Source organism: Aethalodelphis obliquidens, unplaced genomic scaffold (genome assembly GCF_003676395.1).
Source record: "Aethalodelphis obliquidens isolate GAN/ISIS:26980383/991018 unplaced genomic scaffold, ASM367639v1 scaffold1, whole genome shotgun sequence".
NCBI classification, from domain to species: domain Eukaryota; kingdom Metazoa; phylum Chordata; class Mammalia; order Artiodactyla; family Delphinidae; genus Aethalodelphis; species Aethalodelphis obliquidens.
In genome coordinates this window covers 45,887,606-45,908,234 of record NW_020837945.1, presented here as the reverse complement: position 1 = coordinate 45,908,234, position 20,629 = coordinate 45,887,606, and the positions used below count along the sequence as shown (strand labels likewise).

Genomic DNA, 20,629 nt, shown 5'->3' with positions numbered 1-20,629 from the left:
TTTTTACTGAGGAAAATCGTGAAAAATCATGTCTAACTCTTTAGTAGGTAATATATATGAGTTCTAGCTTAGTGCCTAGCAGATAGTAGGTTCTCAGTAAATTATTTTTTTCTTTCATAATTGTAAGGATCAATAAGTGTTTTTGTTTATAAATGTAGAATTTTTAACATTTTATATCTCAATATGCTTGATCAGCATCTCCAGGTTTTTGTTAATGCTATGCATATATCAGTACTCATAATTGGAATCAGTCCAGGTTAGTGGTATTCCTAATCTGAAGGGACTCATCTACAATTTTTCTGATTCTAAGAAAATTGTGTAAAATTTTCTGAAGTATATCAGAGTAGATTAAAAGCTTGCTTTTATACTTTAGTTTTTCTAACATTTAGAAGAGAAAACCCTTTAAATCTTAATATAATTTTTGAGGACAAATTTTGTTTGGGCTTTTGCTTTTTGTTTGTTTGGAGGCCCAACCTCCAGCCTGGGAACCAAGATCCCACAAGCCACGTGGCTCAGTGGAAAAAAAAAGAAAAAAGAAAAAAAGGAGCAGTACAATAACAAAGAATAAAAAATAAAATTAGAAAGGTAAAAAGTATATTATGAAAAATAAAAATATAATTGAAACAACTGCAACAAGGTAAAACAAAACCACAACAGAAAAAAGAAAAAAAAAAGAAGGGGGGAACAAGCCAAAAGGAGCAGAACAATAACAAAGTATAAAGAATAAAATAAATTTTGAAAAATAAAAGATTTATTAGAAAAAATAAAAATATAAATGTGTCAACAACAACAGGGTAAAACAGAACCCCAACCTAAAAGAAGAAGAAAAAATAAAAGTCCTTGGCTATAGGGGGCGTGGAGTTTAGGCGGGGGTGGAACTTAGGCAGGGGTGGGGCCTAGGCAGGACTTAGGCTCAGGACGCACACAGCCAGAAAAGGCCTTTGGGGCGGGGCCTAGGCAGGGCGATGTTAAAGCGAGGTGCAGGGCCTCCGCTTAGGACCTGCGTGGAAGGGGAAAGGCAGCATGAGTGGAGTGTGGGGTTCTGGAGTTTGGAGGTAGGGCCCTGGGTGAGGGTGTGTGGGTGGGGTTTAGGCCCAGCACATTGGAGGGGGTCTCTGAGTATAGAGGTAGGGCCCTGGGTGGGGGTGTAGGGACAGGGCTTGGGCTCTCTGCGGTAAGAGGGAAGCTCCGAGGGCAGAGGATTAGGCCTGAGAGCCCAACAGGCTCCCCAGTGCCTAAGTGGACAGGGAAAGTGCTGGCCACGTTCCTTTCCATTCCTCCGTTACCCTCTCAGGGTCTCCCACAGGGTCTCCTCCATCCCCTCTGGACCCCTAACCATGGATGGATCCTGCTGGGTGTAGAAACTCCTCCCCTCCCCCAGCCGCCCCTCAGAGGTGCCGGCCTGTAGGTCCATCCTTTACTCTTGCTGCCTCTTCCCTCCCCCCACTCCTTCAGAACCTGCGCGGCTGGAGGGGGCCTCTGTGGGCAGAGGATCAGGCCCAGGATCTCAGCAGGTTCCTGGGGCCCCTGGTGGGCAGGGGAAACCTGACTATGCTCCCTTTTGATCCTCTGTCCTCCCAATGGTCCCGCAATTTCCCCCTTCGGGCGTGGGAATCCCTTCTCCTCCCCCAGCTACCCCTCAGGAGTGCCAGTCCCGTCCCGCCTCCACTTCTCCTCCCCCTTTACTCCCTCCATGCTCCATGTCCTACCCAGTCGCTGGGGGTTCCTCCCGTACCCTAGGTGTCCATGGTACCCTACCAGTGCCTGGTAGGTGCCCTAGTCGACAGGGAATGTGGACGCAAATTCCGCGTCCTCCTAGTCCGCCATCTTGCCTCCACCCCCTCCTTACATATTTTTGAATAAGATATGCAAATACTTTAAGGAATTTGTTAGGCACTAACATCTTAAGTCATTAAAATAGTAGGACAATTATAAATGCAAAAAACTTTGAACACTAGTCAACACGTAGCAACATCTAACCTGTACAATTATGTGTTCTTTTAATGAAAAAAGAACACCTATTAGCATTTCTCTTTAACATTTTTGTCAGTGAATCTATGACTTTCTTATTTCTCAGGCTGTAGATAATTGGATTTAACAAAGGAATTATGATAGTGTAAAATAAAGAGTCCATCATATCTTGATCATCTGCTTGTGTGGATGCAGGGCACACATACATGAAGAGAAGAGGCCCATAGTATAAAGAGACACATAGGAGTTGGGCTCCACAGGTGGAGAAGGCCTTCCTTATGCCTTCTGCAGACTTCTTGTTTAAGACTGTAAAGAGAATAAGTGTGTAAGACACAAGAACAATGAAAATAGTGAACAACTGTATTGATCAGAGAAAATAAAAATCATCAGAAAGTTACTGGAAGGATCAGTACAGGAAATCTTAAATAATGGTATAATGTCACAGTAAAAGTGATGTACTATGATGGAATTGCAAAAAGTTAATCTGAATATGGCATGGAAAAGGCCACCTATAAATGACAAAACTAATAGCCAGATGCATAGCCTAGTCGTCATAATCACTGGATAGTGTAATGGTTTGCATGTGGCCACATAGCGATCATACGCCGTTGTGGTCAGCAAAAAACATTCCATGGTTACAGATTGCAAGGGAAAAAAATTGTATCTTGCAATCAAAGAGAGAGATCATTTTGCTCTTGGCAAAGAAGTTGACCAGCATCTTGGGGGCCACTGTGGGTGATAACCAAGTATCTACAAAAGCCAAGCTCCCAAGGAATAAGTACATGGGAATGTGAAGGTGAGGGTCATTACAGATGAGAGCAATCAGACCACGGTTTCCCACATGGTGATGAGGTGTAGCATTAAGAACAGCAGGGACAAGAGGATTTGCCACTCTGGTTGGTATGTAAGTCCTGTGAGAGCAAACTCTTGTCAGCTCTGTTGCATTTTCCGTTTCCATATCCTTAGATGGCCTCTAAAATACAATGCAGTAAATGTAAAGTAACATTTATCAGAAGTTTAAAAAGAAGATTTGGTTAAGCTAATATAAATAAAACCATACACTAGACTCAATGCCATTTATTTTATTTACTCTTTAATACATGAAAAGTATTTCAGGAAATTGCTATATTGGAAAAATGTGATTATTTCAGTTCAAAATATGTATAGGAATAAACAGATTTAGAAGAAAAGAAAGAAATTCTGAACATGAGCAAATTTATGGGGAAGCTATTGAATGAGGTAGGGAAATTCTGTGTGTTTGACATGGATGCACATCAAAAAAATCTTAGAAAGGCCTGGATTATCAAACGAATTGAATGCCATGTGAATGATCTTCAATTTTATTCTTCAAGGAATAGGCAAGCACTGAAAACTTTTAAGATATGGAGTGTCATCATCAGTTAGTTTTGAAATTAAATATTTGGTTGTAGAAATAGTCTGCAGGAAGCAGAATCTTGTGTCATGAATACTCTTCAGGAAGTTATAACACTTGTCCTGTAATTCCCAAACCAGATTACACATCCGAATTGTTTGGGGTAGTTTTCCATGCAAAACATTGGGTCTGAGGTACTACTGTAGAAATTGATTTAGTAGATCATGAATGTGGTCAAGTAATATGCATTTTTAAATGCTCCCAGTTGATTAAAATGTATGTGAGGTTCTTGGTTCATGTGTGATATGATTAGAATGATGAGGGAGACAAAGAGATCAAAATAAATTAGAATGTAGAGTCACTAAGACTTGGTGACAGATTAAATGTGAAGGAGTAATTAGTAAAGGAGAGAGAGTCACTCTCTTTAATGACTGGATAGGTAGTCATTAAAAATTGAGATTGAAGATGCAGTAGCTAGTTTTTGCAAGGAGCATCCTCTGAACATCCAGGTGAGATAAACTTAGTATGATTCTACAAGTGCTTAATAGAAATAATGACTTGGGTATCATTGAGGTGGCTGAAAACATCCTTATATATGGCTTATACATTGGACAGTGTGCATAAGGTAAAAAAAAAAAAAAGAGGAAGGAATGAAAATAAACTTGAAGAAGTTACATTAAAGAGATTAAAAATGGATGTACATCATTTATTAGATGGTTCACATCTGATCCTCTTTTCTACCAAATGAGTCTTGGTGGCAGACTAAAGCTCTCAACCTCTCTAGAAGCCAAAGTTTCTGGAAACTATCTTTCCCATCCCCCTGGTACCTAGAATGAGGGGGCTTGATATAGGGTTAGCCCCCAAAAACTCATTTACACTCTATTTGGGATATGGAGAGGGGAGAAAGAGGTCAAATGTGGACAAAGAGAATTTTGGTTATAAAGTCAACCAAGGAAACAATATCATGACCCCAGAAAATCCTGTACCCATAGCAATGGCATTGAGAGTGTGAATTGTGGCATTCAAGTTCAGCAGCAATGACAACAGGTCTTATTGAGCTAGAGATGGGACATGATTTTGGCTGTTGACTGTCTGACTTCTTTCTTTGTGTCCTGCCAATTTCTCTAGTGGATTTCCCCAACTTCCCTAACATTTCTATGTCCAAGCCAATTTTCATTCAATTAACTCATTTCATCTTGCAGCCAAGAGCTCTGGCTCACACAAAAGGAGAAAAGGAAAGACCAGAAAAAGCTACAGAGCAGAGTGTCAGAGAATCAGGAGGGAACTGGAAAGCTGAGTGTTGGGAACTTAAAGAGAGGAAAATACTCAAGAAGGACAAAGGAAAATACAGTGCCTAAAATGAAATAATTGCTCTGGTAGGATAAGGAGTGAATAGAGATCATTGTGTGTAGGAATTAAGAGAGTTTTTAGTGAGAGCAATTTCCATTTTGGGATAGAGTTGAGGTTGGAGAATAATGAGAAATGAAAAGGAAGCAAATGGCACAGCAGTGAGGAGAATGAAATAAAGTATATAAGTTGTGGACAACAATTGACATTTGTTTACCACCGCCCATAGACAGATGCGATATTTTTCCTTATAGAACGATGTCATGAAAGTTTTCAAAAGAGAGAGAAGAGGTCATTGAGATGAGAGTGCATAGAGAAGTGGAATGGAAAATTTGTGTGGGTGACAAGGAACAACAAAAAACTGGAAGAGACAAACGAACATAGATGAATAAGTGTAGGAAAGACAAGCAAATAGAGAGAGGAAGTATCAGAGAAAGGCTGAAGATGAAATAAGGGGAAAGTCTCAGCGTTTGGAGGATAAATATCTGTCAACTCTGGCTTCAACAAAAGTTGTCAACACAGGGTCACCTTTCTTTTTCTTTTATTAAAAACTCCAAGTTTATTTTCCTATGGAATTTGTGTATTAATTAGAAACTTTCATTTTTTTTAGGTTTTTTAATTAAGAATTTTTTTTAAACATCTTTATTGGAGTATAATTGCTTTACAATGGTGTGTTAAAAACTTTCATTTTAATTTTATTTTTTGCTCATAAATATACTAGCATGGCCTCAAAGTTCTTTTCATATATAAAAGATGCTTTATCTTTGTTATTACTATGATTAGAGCTGACTTTCTTTAGAAATCCTCCTGGTTTGCGATTAAAGCATTTGCTTCTCCACAAGTTTTATTAGTGGAATAAAATTGATTCAAAGACTGGGACTTAATACAGGCAATGTAAATAACCAGTGTCAATAACTGCAGTTGTTAAATGTATATTTATTTTGAGTGAACATCCTTCCATGCAATCTCAAATCACTAAACATTTTAAAAATTCTCAATTTGATGTGTGGGTACTTATTAAGTCATAAACCTGAGAAAAGCACTGGAGAAACATTTTCTTCATTTTTCTGTATATATATATATGTATATGTACATGTATGTATAACGAAATTATTGTCAGAAGTAGGTGAAAGAATGGAGAGGTTATTATTTAAGTGATTTAACTTAAAATTTAATCAGAGAATATGGTTAATTAAATCAAATAAATATTTTGAATGCAATTATCAGAAAGATTTCTTATGTAGAAAACATTGACCTAAATCCTTAAACTACTGTTCATTTGTTTAAAGTTCTAATTCACCAAAACTTATCCTATAGAGTCATTGTAAGTATGCTAACCAGATGGTTAAATATTTAAAGAGTACAGTGTGTTCTTAGAGCTATTTTGCTCATCCAGATTTTACTCACAATAATAAAGCATGCAGATTATTCACTATTTGTTTTCCATTTTCAACTGGCTATTTTGGTATCTTGTAAATCAAATCAAAATTATTACAAATTTAACAGTATTTTAACTTTCTATGAAAAAATAATGAATATTACAAAAAGCATACTCTCTTACCTATATCTGTTAGAAATTGTTGAGCTCCTTTCAGTGTTTGGCTTTCTGAAGTAGAAACTAATATAAGAGCACTGCAATGACAATAACACAGGTGACAGTTCTTTGCACACTGATTCACTTTGGAGGCTTCATTATCCAAGCTCAGGAAAATGTTGTTTACATAAGTTTATATAAATTTGTGTTGAACACAAGAGTTAACCAATTGTATAACTGTGTGCTTTTGCCGGAAGAGGAAGGAGTGAAGAACTTAAATTCCCCTGATAGCACCCATGGATTACCTTTTGGACAAAGCTAAGCTGTTCTTCTGGGCATTGTGGGTTTGGACAGGTACAAGAAATCCAGGTTGCTGCATGGGGCACCACAGTCTCTGAAATCATAAACGTCAGTCATTGCAGACAGTTCTGGTTTTAACAATAGAAATTACACTTTATGGCACTATTTTCAACCACAGAGGACACTTCTGACATGTTTTTGCAAACTCCAGTTTATCAATAAGTGTTGATGCTCTGAGTGCTTTGATCAGTATGGTCTTATCTGAGCTAATCACACATGATTTTAATGAGGCCTAATTTCTAGATTCCTGTCAAGACCCAACCCCAAGTAAATTTGTCCTCCTCATGCAAACTGTAGCTCACGTTCCAGACCCATACCTAACTCCCAACTTTAAGCTGAAATCTGGTGAGAAATCTCACCAAGCAAACATCTGGGGAAGGAGTAAAGGAAAAACAAAACAAAGGACCACAGTGGGAGACAACCTATAGCAGTGCTTCTCAAACTTTAATGCCTGTGAGTCTCCTGGAGATCTTGTTAAAAAGCGAATCCTGTTTCAGTAGATCAGTGGTGGGGCCTGAGCGTCTTCATTTCCAAGAGGTGATGCCTGTGAACAGGTGCCATCCACAGGGTCTTTATCATGGAGAGCCTAGATAATTGGAGAAGCACAGCTTGGTAAATGTAGCTGGCTTGCAAAGAGGGATGCAGGGAGGAGCCAGATGGGTCAGGGAGGCCAGCATATGGGGGTAACACAGGGCCTTGGAGGCCAGATCAGGGACTTTGTTCTATACCTTAATTTACAGGAAAGCTATTGAGGGGTTTAGAAATGGTGGTACCATGATGATCAGATTTGCCTTTTTTGCATTAACAGAGAAAGTTGTCAGTGTACATTCATTCAGAAAAATAAAACTTAACTTACTTATTTGTGGTATTTTGGTATGATATCTGAGTAACAAAAGAAAATGCTTAGCCTCCATTTGGGACTTGGATGGCTAGATGGGGGAAAGCAAACAGCATCATTTTAGTAGATTGATTGATCAGTTAATCTGCTTCCTTACAATTTTGCTGATGAAAGCCAAAGTAGAGGAGAAAATAACATAGAAGAGAAGAGTCCTGTAAAAAGTGCACAGAAGAGTGGAGTGGGGAGTATGATGTGCAGAGGTAGCTTCAACATAACCAACACTTGACTAAAATTTACTGCCCTCTTCAATTTTGTATAATTATCTCCTAACTTATTTGGTTGCCTCTCTCTGAGCGCAAAGGCCTGTATCACTGCTTCCACTCTGGGTAGTCTTTTCAATTTTGGTCATTTTAATAGGTAATATCTCATAGCAGTTTCATTTGCATTTCCCTAGTAACTAATTTTATAAAGCATCTTTTTGCATCCTTCTTTGACATCTGTATATCTCTTTTGGTAAAGTGTTCAAGTATTTTACCCATTTTTAATTGGTTTAGTTGTTTTTTATTATGAATTTTGAGAGTGCTTCATATATCCTGGAAACAAGCCTTTTTTTTATCACACATATGATTTGTAAATATTATATCACACTAGTCTGTTACATGGATGACATTGTGCTGATTGGTCTTAGTGAGCAAGAAATAATATTTATCAGTTAGCCATTTGTAGGACAGAGGTGGAAAACAAATCTGACAAAATTTCAGGGGCCTTCTACTTCAGTGAAATTTCTAGGTGTCCAGTGATATAGGGCATGTCAAGAAAACCCTTCTAAGGTGAAGGATAAGTTGTTACACCTGACCCTTCCTGAAACCAAAAGAGAGGCACAACACATAATGTGCCCCTGTGGATTTTGGAACAGTATTAGCATTATTTGGGTGTGTTACTCCAGCCCATTTACCAGCGGCTAGTTTTGAGTGGGTCTCAGAGCAAAAGAAGGTTTTGCAACATGTCTTGGCTTCTGTGCAAGCTGTTCTGCTCCTTGAACCATATCCAGCAGATCCAGTGGAGCCTGAAATGGCAGTGACAGACGCTTGGAGCCTTTAATAAGCCTCTAGAGGTTGATCACAGTGCAGGCCTTTAGAATTCTGAGCAAAGCACTGCCATCCTCTGTGGATAATGACTGTACTTTAGAGAAACAGCTGTTGGACTGCTAGTGAGCCTTGGTAAAACATGAACGTTTAACAATGGGCCACCAATTTGCCGTGATACCAGAGCTGCCCTTGATACACTGAATGTTATTTGACCCACTAACCGTAAAGTTCAGTGTGCACAGCAGCATTCCTTCATCGAATAGAAGTAGTAGACACTTGATCAAGGCAGGAACAGGTCCTGAAGGCACAAGTAAGTTACATGAAGAAGTGGTTCAAATGCTATTGGCCTCTACTCCTGCTGCAATGGCGTCTGTCTCCCAGCCTGGACCTGTGGTCCTATAGGGAATTCTCTATGATGAGTTGACAGAGAAGAGAAGACTGGGGCCTGATTTACAGATGGTTCTGCATGGTATGCAGGCACCATCATAAAGTGGACAGCTGTTGCATGACAACTCCTCTCTGTGACATTTAGGAAGGACAGTAGTGAAGGGAAAACCTTACAGTGGGCAGTCCTGCTTCCACCAGGACACACAACAATGCTTCCGTTGAGCTGAAAGTAGACTGCCCCTTGGTCCCTTTGACTTTACGTTCCTTTGACTCATGAGACAAAGAAGTGAGTTACTGTGCTGGCTGAGGTGATTGATGGCAACTACCAAGAGGAAACTGGACTATTCCACAAAGAGGGTAAGGAAGAGTATGTCTGGAATACAGAAGATACCTTAGGCTATCTCTTAGCATTACCATTCCCATGGTTAAGATCAATGGAAAACTTTAACAGGCCAAACCACATAGTAGTTCTAATGGCCCAGACTCTTCAGGAGTGAACCTTTGGCTTATTCCACAAGGTGAAGAACAATGACCACCTGAGTGAGGTGTTTGCTGGAGGCGAAGAGAATGCAGAATGGGTAGTGAAAGAAGTTAGTTAAAATACCAGCAACAATCACATGTCCAGTTACAGATATGAGGTGTAATTTGCCAAGAGATTTCCTTCTTAGTTTGATATGAAAACATTTGTGGGTGTGTATAGCAAACAGCTTTGTTTTCTTTCCACTCTTATTCCCTTATCATGAGACATAAGATGTACTGACTTTATAGTATAATAATTGAGTGTTGTTCATTTGACATCTTAGTATTTGTATTACCAGATATCAAGGAGAATCAATAGTAAACATCACTCAAAGATTTTACCTCCTCTCCGGGGAAGAAGTAATACATTTTTGGTTGTACATAGCATAGTTGTATCATGTTAGGTGACGTTGCTATTATCATTATTTAGAAATAGAATAGTTTTAAGATATGTGTATGGGTGCTAAGTTGACAAAAGGTGAACCTGTAATGGTTAATTTTATGTGTCAACTGGTCCGTGAACTGTCTAGATATCTAATTAAACATTATTTGGGGGTGTTTCTGTGAGGAAGTTCCAAATTAGTGTGGAATTGGTGGACTCAGTAAAGCTGATGACTCTCCGCAGTGTAGCTGGGCATTAGCCAGTCTGGTGTGGGCTTGGATGGAACAAAGAGGCAGAGGAAGGTGGAATTCACTTTCTGTTTGACTGGTTAGCATTGATATACTCCTGCCCTTGATGATCTGATTCTCAGGACTTCATACTCAGAAAGGAATCTATACAATTGGCCCTACTGCCTGAGACCTTTGAAGTAGGACACTACTGTCCTCACTCTCCAGCTTGCAGAGGGAAAATCATGGAACCTCTCAGACCCCATATTATGTCAGCCAATATCTTATAATAAATGTCTTGGTATAAATATAGATAGATAGATAGATAAATAGATGATAGATAGATATATAGGGAGGTAGTGAGATAGAGAGATAGATTCTCCTGGTTCTGTTACTCTGGACAACCATGACTATAACCAAAACTCACTGTATGTTTAGTGAACATCTTGTTTTATCTTGCAAAGTGAGGGAAATATCATGATGTAACTGTTAGCTATGGCTCTAAATAAGTCTCACTATGAAGGTACCTTTTCAGAAGAGGTAAACGTCACGTACTACAGCATAAGGAATATTGTGTATATGAAGTTGTACTTGAAAGGGGTGATCTAAATGCTGATCTGGCTTGGTAATTAATTTTTCAAAAGGGACAGAGAACCCTCCCATTAACCATACTGAAATTAGACAATGTGGTTTTTATTGGCTATCATCACTATCAATCATGGTTCCCGAGAAAAAATTATTTAAAAATCCACAATAGGGAGAAAAGATAAACCTAAATTAAAGATTCATTCACTTATCAAAAAAAAAAAAAAAAAAAATCCACAATAATTCGTCCTTTGAAATAGATGCCCTATTTGCATCTTTCTGTCCAAAACTGAAAGGAAAGTATAAATAGAGGGTGCAAACTGTCAAAATATTTTCAGAGTGCTGTTTAAGTAGGGAATAGAGTATATGGAAACTCTGTTTCATCTGATATCAAAATATCCTAATACTATAACAATTTTGCTTCACTGATTACTTTAAAGCAGTGATTATCTTAGCTCAGGCTACTGTAACAGAATATCATAGACTGTGTTGCTTATACCACCAACATTTATTTCTTACATTCTGGAAGATGGGACGTTCAAGAACAAGGGGCCAGCAGATATTTATTGTACATGGTGAGAGATTGCTTCCTGGCCTAGTAGGCAGCAGCCTTCTCCCTTGGCATTTGCAGGTTGAGTATTCCTGGGGGTGGTGGGGAGGAGTTAGTTCTCTTGCCTCTTTCTCTTCTTATAAGGGCACTAATACCATCATGAAAACCTGACCCTTATGATCTATTCCTACCCTAATTACCTCCTAAAGTCCTCATTCCAAATACCACCACATTAGGGGATTAGTGCTTCAATGTATGAATTTGGAGGGAAATCAACATTCAGTTCACAACAGTAGTTTGCTATGTATAGTCCCAAAACAACAGCATTAGCATGACTGAATTAGAAACTCTAATGATAATGCCCATCAGTCTGTGTTTTCATAAGCTCTCCAGGTGATTCTGATGCCCACTAAATTTTTCAAACCTTAGTTTTAAAAGACCAACAAAAAGAGCTAAAATGAAAGCCTATACCAGAGAGGTTTTGACACTTTCCTAATACTACATGTGCTAAGACTACATGCCAAAATTAGTCAACAAAACAGACTTTAGTTATACAGTTCTAATTTTGATTTATATTTGTTTGTTTTTGCCCAATCCTAGTTATGTTATTTCTTTGAACACAGTCTAGGATAAAATTATCAGCAATCTCCTGAACAGTAGAAGTCTTACTTAGTAGAAGGTATTGGAAGGCAAAGAGAAAAAAACATATGCACATATACATAAAGAGAGATAATTTATTATATATTCTTTTCAATTTCCAGGTTAAGAAAATGAATGCAACTTCATAATAAAGAATATCTCAAGTATATTATTTGTATTTCCAACAAATGATCTAATCTAGCAGCAGCAGTGTCTAGACAACTGGATGAACTTAGCAAAATTATATCATCCTTTAAATCTAAATAACCATTAAACAATACAGATTTAATTTCATAGTTTCTTTTTAAAGGAATCAGCAGAATATCTTGTCCAAAAATGTGGATTTTTCACAGGTGTATCTTTTACCTCTTTACCAACATACCATTGAAATGACAAAAAAATGTACAAATGAATAAATCTATAACAGAAGTGAATGGGATCACATCATTTGAGTAGGGATTTTGGTAATTTCTGGAAGGCATAAAGTAGTTGAGATTGTACTGAAGATCCATACAGAGCAGAGGAATCTGTAGACTAGATGTCTACAAGAGAAGGCTTCAAGGAAGTCTGCACTTCTGAGAGGCCTCCAACTGTCTATTCTGTACTCAGCAACCTAAATTAAGATGTGATGGGTTATACACCCACTCATATACTCATAGCTTGACACCAGACTTCTCATTCAAAGAAAAATTCTTTAGGAAACAGTGCTAATGATGGCAGAAGAAATACATACCGCTGCCTATACTTTCAGTTAGTCTTTGGGTCATTACAATGTATGAAGAAGCAAAACTCTAAATAATTGAAGGAATCCATCTAAACAATGGAAACCTTATACAGTAATAAAAATCATTGAACTATGTACATATACAATAACAATGATTCTTTTTTATTATTTTTTTAAATTGAAGCATAAGTGATTTACAATGTCATGTTAGTTTCAGATGTACAGCAAAGTGATTCAGTTATACATATATATGTATCTATTCTTTTTCAGATTCTTTTCCCCTATATGTTATTACAAAATATTGAGTAAAGTTCTCTGTGCTATACAGTAGGCCCCTGTTGGTTATCTATGTTATACATAATAGTGTGTATATGTTGATCCCAAACTCCTAACTTATCCCTCCACCACCTTCCCCTTTGGTAACCATAAGTTTATTCTCTATGTCTTTGGGTCTTTTGTATATAAGTTCATTTGTATCATTTTTTAAAAGATTCCACATATAAGCGATATCATATGATATTTGTGTTTCTCTGTCTGGCTTACTTCACTTAGTATGGTAATCTCTAGGTTCATGCACGTTCTGCAAATGGCATTATTTCATTCTTTTGTATGGCTGAGTAATATTCCACCGCATATATTATACCACATCTTCTTTATCCATTCATCCATTGATGGACATTTAAGTTGCTTCCATGTCTTGGCTATTGCTGCAATGAACATTGGGGTGCATGTAGGATTTTAAGTCATGGTTTTCTCCAGATATATGCCCAGGAGTGGGATTGCAGGATCGTATGGTAGCTCTATTTTAATGAAACAGGATAAAAAGCCCAGAAATAAATCCACACACCTATGGTCAATTAATCTATGACAAAGGAGGCAATAATATACGATGGAGAAAAGACAGTCTCTTCAATAAGTGGTGCAGGGAAAACTGGTCAACTACATGTAAAACAATTAAATTAGAATATTCTCTAACACCATACACAAAAATAAACTCAAAATAGATTAAAGACCTAAATGTAAAACCAGTTACTATAAAACTCCTAAAGGAAAACATAGGCAGAACACTATTTGACATAAATCACAGCAATATTTTTTTGGATCCACCTCCTAGAGGAATTGAAATAACAAATAAACATATGGGACCTAACTAAACTTAAAAGCTTTTGCACAGCAAAGGAAACTATAAACAAACCAAAAAGACAACCTACAGTATGGGAGAAAATGTTTGCAAACAATGAGACTGACAAGGGTTTAATCTCCAAAATATACAAACAGCTCATATAGCAAAATATCAAACAAACAAACAACACAATCAAAAAATGGGCAGCAGACCTAAATAGACATTTCTCCAAAGAAGATATACAGATGGCCAAAAGGCACATGAAAGTATGCTTAGCATCGCCAATTATTAGAGAAATGCAAATCAAAACTACAATGAGGTATCACCTCACACCAGTCAGAATGGCCGTCATCAAAATGTCTACAAATAATAAATGCTGGAGAGGGTGCAGAAAAAAAGGAACCCTCCTGCAATGTTGGTGGGAATGTAAATTGATACAGCCACTATGGAGAGCAGTATGGAGTTTCCTTAAAAAAAAAAAAAAAAAGACTCTTTAGGGAGAAACAGTAAAAGCAACTGGAATGTGATGAATGCATTCCCTTTTTGGGACATAGGGGGATGTCTCAGAGGAGTAAAAAGAAGGCAGATGACCTGGTCTAATCTTGTGACTCGCACTTCCAGGAATATAGAGTAATGATTTTTGTTTTAAATAATTATATGTCTTGCATCTTTAAACCAAACCTCTGATTAAGCTTCTCCCTGATATTTTGTCATACTCTATCCCAGGAACCAATCCGACTGATAATATTTTCAGTTGTCATGAAAGAAATTTAAGAAGGTGAGCTGGCATGCAACAGCCATGCCAGGTCCAGTAATTTCTCTGGGCTCATTACCGGGTTGAAAAAGAGTGATGCACTCTTACTGTATTCTATGTATGTGAGCTGTCAGATCATTTTAAGTTTATAAATATTTTGTGAATACTTATTTAGGAGCTCATGTGAGTAAGCCACTGTGCTATCTACTACAAAAGACAGAAGGATTTCTAAATTGTAATTTAAAAGAGTTTGTAGGCCAAAAATATTATTATACGAGGCCAAGTGTGACCAAGAAGAATAAATAAACTGCTAAACATTTGAGATGAGTGAGCATTCCTATTATCTTTGAGGTACACTGGAAAAACATCGCAGAAGTTGTAAAATTTGAGAGAGTCATTGAGGAAATGATACCTTTTCAATTTTAAATGAAGATAGAGAAGTTGGGTGGGGAGGATTCTCTGTGGAGAGATCTGTGTGAGCAAAAGCGTGAACCTGAGAGAGAGAGGTTTGTCCAGAAAGCTTTCAGTAACTCAGTTTGGGTATAGTGTAGAGTCCACAGGAGAATTGTGGAGAAAGAGCCTTCAGAGTTAAAGCAGGGTTTTATTTGAATGCTGGGATGAACATATGCAGGGTGAAATATGAAGAAAGAAAGAGAGAAGAAAGAAAGAAAAGAAAGAAAGAGAGAAAGAAAGAAAGAAAGAAAGAAAGAAAGAAAAAGAAGGAAGGAAAGAAAGAAAGAACAGAAAAAAGAAAGAAGAAAGGAAGGAAGGAGGAAAAAGGGAGGGAGGGAGGAAGGAAGGAAGAAGTCTGTATATATAGATATATATGCATATATATTTACTTGTATTTATATACCATATAATCTTAACATAAATGAAGAAATAATCATAATGCATATGTATGTATACAGCTCTAGATACATTTCCCATATATGTGAAAAATCTGGTAGCAATGACAATCTATTAAAAGTTATTGAAGAAAGATATCATGTAATCAGAGTCCTGTTTATAAAGGTTAATCCTGCAGGTATGTTTGGAAAGGAAAAGAATATCAGCAGGATGGAAGGGGTAAATAACAGAGGTCGGTAGTTTTGAGGGTTAGGACCTGAGTGATATGGAATGTGTATGGAATTTAAGTGTCAGGAGAGGAAAGGCAAAATGGCTCTGAAAATGGATTGCTTATTATACTTAAATAGTATGGAATGTGAGGAGAGCAACCTTTCAAGGACTTTTAGAGCATGAAACAGCCAAATTCTTGCTCATTTTCAAGTATTTCTCAGCTACCCACTGGGAACTATGGCATCATATCATCTTAACATTATTTGAGCTTTGATAATATGCATTTAAAGCCCCTTGTTGTCAACAACACATTTGAATAACTTTTACATACTACTGATCCTTTATCTTACAAACTTCTTTCTTTTTTTTTTTTTTTTTTTTTGCTGTACGAGGGCCTCTCACTGTTGTGGCCTCTCCCGTTGTGGAGCACAGGCTCCGGACGCACAGGCTCAGCGGCCATGGCTCACAGGCCCAGCGGCTCTGCGGCATGTGGGATCTTCCCGGACCGGGACACGAACCCGTGTCCCCTGCATCGGCAGGTGGACTCTCACAGTAAAAGTTATATATCATGTTGTAATTACAGAAGGTTAATCTGAATAAAAATCCTATATGAATGAAGGCATGTAGGACACCACCTACAAATGATGAGACGAACAGTCGCATACATAGTCTATTGGTCATAATCACTGGATAAATAAAGGGTTGCATATGGCCACATAGCGATCATATGCCATACTTGCCAAGAGAAAACATTCCGTGGTCGCACTGACTGTAAAGGGAAAAAATTGTACCATGCATTCAGAGAGAAATATCATCTTACTCTTGGCGGAGAATTTGACCAGCATCTTGGGGGTCACTAAGGATGATACTGAAGTATCCACAAAAGCCAAACTCCCAAGGAATAAGTACATGCGGGTGTGAAGTTGAGAGTCATTCCAGATGAGAGCAATAAGACGAAGGTTCCCCACAATGGTGATGAGGTATATCACCAGGAATACCAGGAACCAGGGGATTTGCCACTCCTGTTGATATGAAAATCCTGAGAGAACAAACTCTGTCAGCAATGTTGCATTTTCCTTTTCCATATCTTCACTGGATGTCCCCTGAAATAAAATGCAATAAATATAAAAATAACATTCACTATGGATTTATGAATTGAAAACTTGTAAAGTGGAGTCGAAATCATACTCCTATCAGAATGCCCTTTTAATTTCATAAAATATCACTATATAAACTGGGGGATTTGAAGAAATGCCACTCAATATGATAATTTCAGTTCAAATAATGTGCAGAAATTAATAGATTTATATAAAAGAGACATTCTAACCATTTGCTAAGTTTGTGGGGACCTGATAGAGTGTGGTAGGGAAATTCTGAGTCTGGGACATGGATTATTAGTCAAGGGAATAGATGTTTAAGGGATCTGGATTATAAAATGAATTGAATGCCACGTGAAGGATCATGAACTCTTTGCCTCAGGTAATATGTATATACTGAAAATTTTCGAGACAGGGAGAGGCCTCAGAAAGTATTTTAAATTAATTTTTTGTCAGCACAGAAAATAGGTGTCATGGAGGGAAAGCTGGAGTCAGGGATACTACTCAGGAGATATTGCTATTTATTGTCCAATGGTTTTCTAACCAGATTACACATCAGAATTGATTGTGGAGTTTTTATGCAGAATATACATTGTGAGACATTACTGTAGAAATTAATTCAGTGGGTCAAGATTCAGTTCTAGGAATCTGTACTTTAAAAAAATGCTCCACAAATGCATGTGTAGTGCCTAGTCCGTTGGTGATATAACTTTGGTTGTCATGAGGAAGACAGAGAGATAGATGCAAAAGAATTCAAAATGCAGAGACACTAGGACCTTGTGACATTAGATGTGAAAGGGATGGTCAGTGAAGGAGAGAAGAGTCACTTGGTGACTGGCTAGATGGACATCAAAAGTTGAAATCAAGATCTCAGCTGCAGTGGCCAGTTTGTGGAGAGAGCATCCTCTGAACATCAAGATGAGATGTACTTAGTAATATGAGTCTACAAATAGCTTAATAGAAATAATGTCTTAGGAGTTTTGGGGGTAGCTGAAGGCATATTTATTGATAACCTATCCATTGAAGAGTATGCATAAGAAGAAGAAGGGCACAGAAAGAAACTTGAGGAACTTATATTAAAGAGGTTGCACAGTGGATACACAGCATATATTAGATAGCCAACATCTGATCCCCTTTTCTCCCCCATAGTCGTGGTGGCTGGTAGAGGGTATCACCCACTCAAGAAGCCAAAAGATGATAGCCATAATGACCTATATGGGAATAGAATCTAAAAAGAGTGGATATATGTATATTTATAACTGATTCACTTTTCTGTACAGCAGAAACTAACACAACATTGTAAACCAACTATACTCCAATAAAAAATTAATTAAAAAAAAAGAAGCCAAAAAACTAGAAACTGACTTTCCCATTCTCCTTGCACATAGAGTGAGGGAACTTGACCTAGATTTGTCAAATCAAATCCACAAAACCTACATTTGGAATAAGAAGAGAGAGAGAAAAAAAATGTACCGGGACAAAAGAGAATATTGGTTGCAAAGACAGCAATATCAAGACTCCAGCAAACGCATCCTGCATCCACAACCATGGCACTGTGAGTGTGAGCTGGCATTCCAACCTCAACATCAGTGGCAGCAGGTCTCATTGAGCTGGTGTTGGGTCATGATTTGGGCTGTTGATTAGCTCCTTTGCTTCCTTCTCTTCCTGATCATTTTTTCACCTGATTTCTCTATTGTCTCATGCATTTCTATGTTAGAGCCATTTCCATTCAATTAACTCATTTCCTGTGGCAACCAAGAGGCCTGGTTCACAACAGAGAAAGACTAGGGTGAGACCAGAAAAGGATACTGAGCTGAGAAGCAGGAAGGAGACTGGAAAGCTGAGTGTTATGAACTTAGAGAAAAGATATTCAAAATGAACGAAGAGAATGATGTGTCAAATGCCAAAATAAATGGTCTAGTAGGACAAAGCGTGATCAGATTTCACTGAGTGTGGAAATTAAGGGATTTTTAGTGGCTTTAGTGAGAGCAGTTTGCGTTTTGTGATTGAGTTAAGGCCAGAGACTAATGAGAAGTGAAAGGGAAACAAGTGGGTGGAAGGATTTGGAGTACTCAACGAAAGGTGGAGAACCATTGACATTTTTCTACTTCTCCTAGACACATATGGGTTTTTTTTTTCCCCTCTAGAATATTTTAATGAAAGTTTTCAAAAGAGAGGAGAGTAAGGAGTTGAGAGGAGAAAGGGAACAGGAAAAGTGGGAAGATAATGTGTGTTGGTGAAAAGAAAACAGCGGGGAGATAACAGATGGAAAATATCAAGAGACATAGATGGATAAGTATAGGAAAGACAAGCCAAAGTAGAGCTGAGAAGGAAGTATCTGAGAGAGCAAGTGTCCAAGAAAAGCTGAAGAGGAAATATAGGTATGCCCCGCTTTTCAAAAGTTTGCTTTACCACCACTTCTCTTTTATGAAAGAGCTATATTAATAATTGTTTTCACTAACCAAAAGAGATCCGAAAAGGATTTTTGCTATTACCAATAAAAGGCAAAAACAGTGTTCAGCATTTCTTTTGCAGCAAGCAGCTATAGAGACGACACACACCCCCAGCAGCCAGAATGGCCCCACCAAGCTCCTTCCCTGGGAACTACATTTATCATTATCAGCATCAAGCCATCATATCTTTGAACTGTGTCTGTATCTGTGCTTTATCTTGATTTATTTTGTCCGTCTGTTAGGAAGATGTGTCTTAAGGTAATAGCTTCTTCTCTTTATGCCATTTCAGCTTTTAAAAGGTTTCATAGGAATGTTCTACTTTCAGATAGCAGGGGAAACCTGTAAAGGGAAAGGCTCAGAGACTTGGGGGTGAGTGTTTGTTTTAACTCTGGTGTTCCCCAAGGTTGTCTGTCCTGAATCTTTTTTTTATGCAAAGTTTATTTTCCTCTAGAATTTGTGTATGAAAAAGAGACTTCTATTTTAAATTGTATCTTACAAATTGTGTGTTGTTAATAAATATATTGGCACTGACAGAAAGTTCTTTCCATATTTAAAATTACTTTCTCTCTGTTATTAGAGTAATTAGAACTTACCTTATCTAGAAATCCTGCTCATTTAACTTGAGAGCACTTTACTCTCCACCAATTGTGGGCTTTTTAGTTTTGCGGGGAGAATCAAAAACTGATCCCAAACCGGATCTTGAATATAGGTGATATAAATAATGAACATCAAGAATTTCAGTTGTTAAGTAGATTTTTATATGAAATTTCCTTCCTTCTCTTCAATCCCAATCACTAAGTAATTGAAAGTTCTCAAATTTATTTTGTGTGTGGGTACTTATTAATTCATAAATGCTGGAAAACATAGTGGAGAAACATTGTCTATATATTTCCTAACATATATATATATGATTTATATACTTTTTTCATTTATATTCCAATACATGTATATATTTCTATGCTATATGTACAAAATATTCAATAAAATTTTTCTCATAAGTATGTGAAAGAATATAGGAATTAATATTTAAGTGATTTACCTTAAAAGTTTTAATCAGTTAACTAATCAGAGTGGGTCTTTTTGTCAGAAAGCTCTAAATGATTTCTTATATAAGAATCATATGACCTGAAACATTAAACCCAATTTAAAATTATTTAACTTTCTGGTTCACCAGAATTTACCTTATAAATCTTTATAGTTAGGTTAACAAAATAATAAAACTCATTAAATTAAAGGGAACAATTCTGTCTTACAGCTATTTTACATGTCTAAATTTTAATCACAAAAGTAAAATACACAATTAATTCACTGTTTTTCATTTCTACGTGGCTATTTTGACATCTTATGAACCCAATCTAAAATTATTATAAACAGTATTTTAATTTTTATATAAAGAATAATGAATATTATACAAATCATTTCTCTCTTACCCATATCTTATGAGAAATTGTGGATATCCTGTCAATACATTAGGCTTTCTCTACAACAGCACAGAAATGACAATAACGTAGGTAGCAATTCTTTGCACACTGATTCATTTTGGAGACTTCCCAAGCTCAGGAAATTATAGTTTATATTAATTTGCTTTGAACAGAAGGGTCAAACAATTATACAACTGTG

General features: G+C 37.3%; 1 protein-coding gene and 1 pseudogene across 1 annotated transcript; both read right to left on the bottom strand.

The window, feature by feature from the left end:
* Positions 1–1,311: 1,311 nt before the first annotated feature.
* Positions 1,312–5,817, bottom strand: LOC113618805 (olfactory receptor 5H8-like). Its single transcript, XM_027103025.1, is given in 5 exon segments — positions 1,312–2,340; positions 2,343–2,611; positions 2,613–2,814; positions 2,817–2,898; positions 2,900–5,817. Coding segments are annotated over 5 exon segments (948 nt in total). The 5' UTR covers positions 2,930–5,817; the 3' UTR covers positions 1,312–1,975.
* Positions 5,818–11,538: 5,721 nt separating this feature from the next.
* Positions 11,539–19,715, bottom strand: LOC113625965 (olfactory receptor 5H1-like; annotated as a pseudogene).
* Between the last annotated feature and the right edge of the window lie 914 nt (positions 19,716–20,629).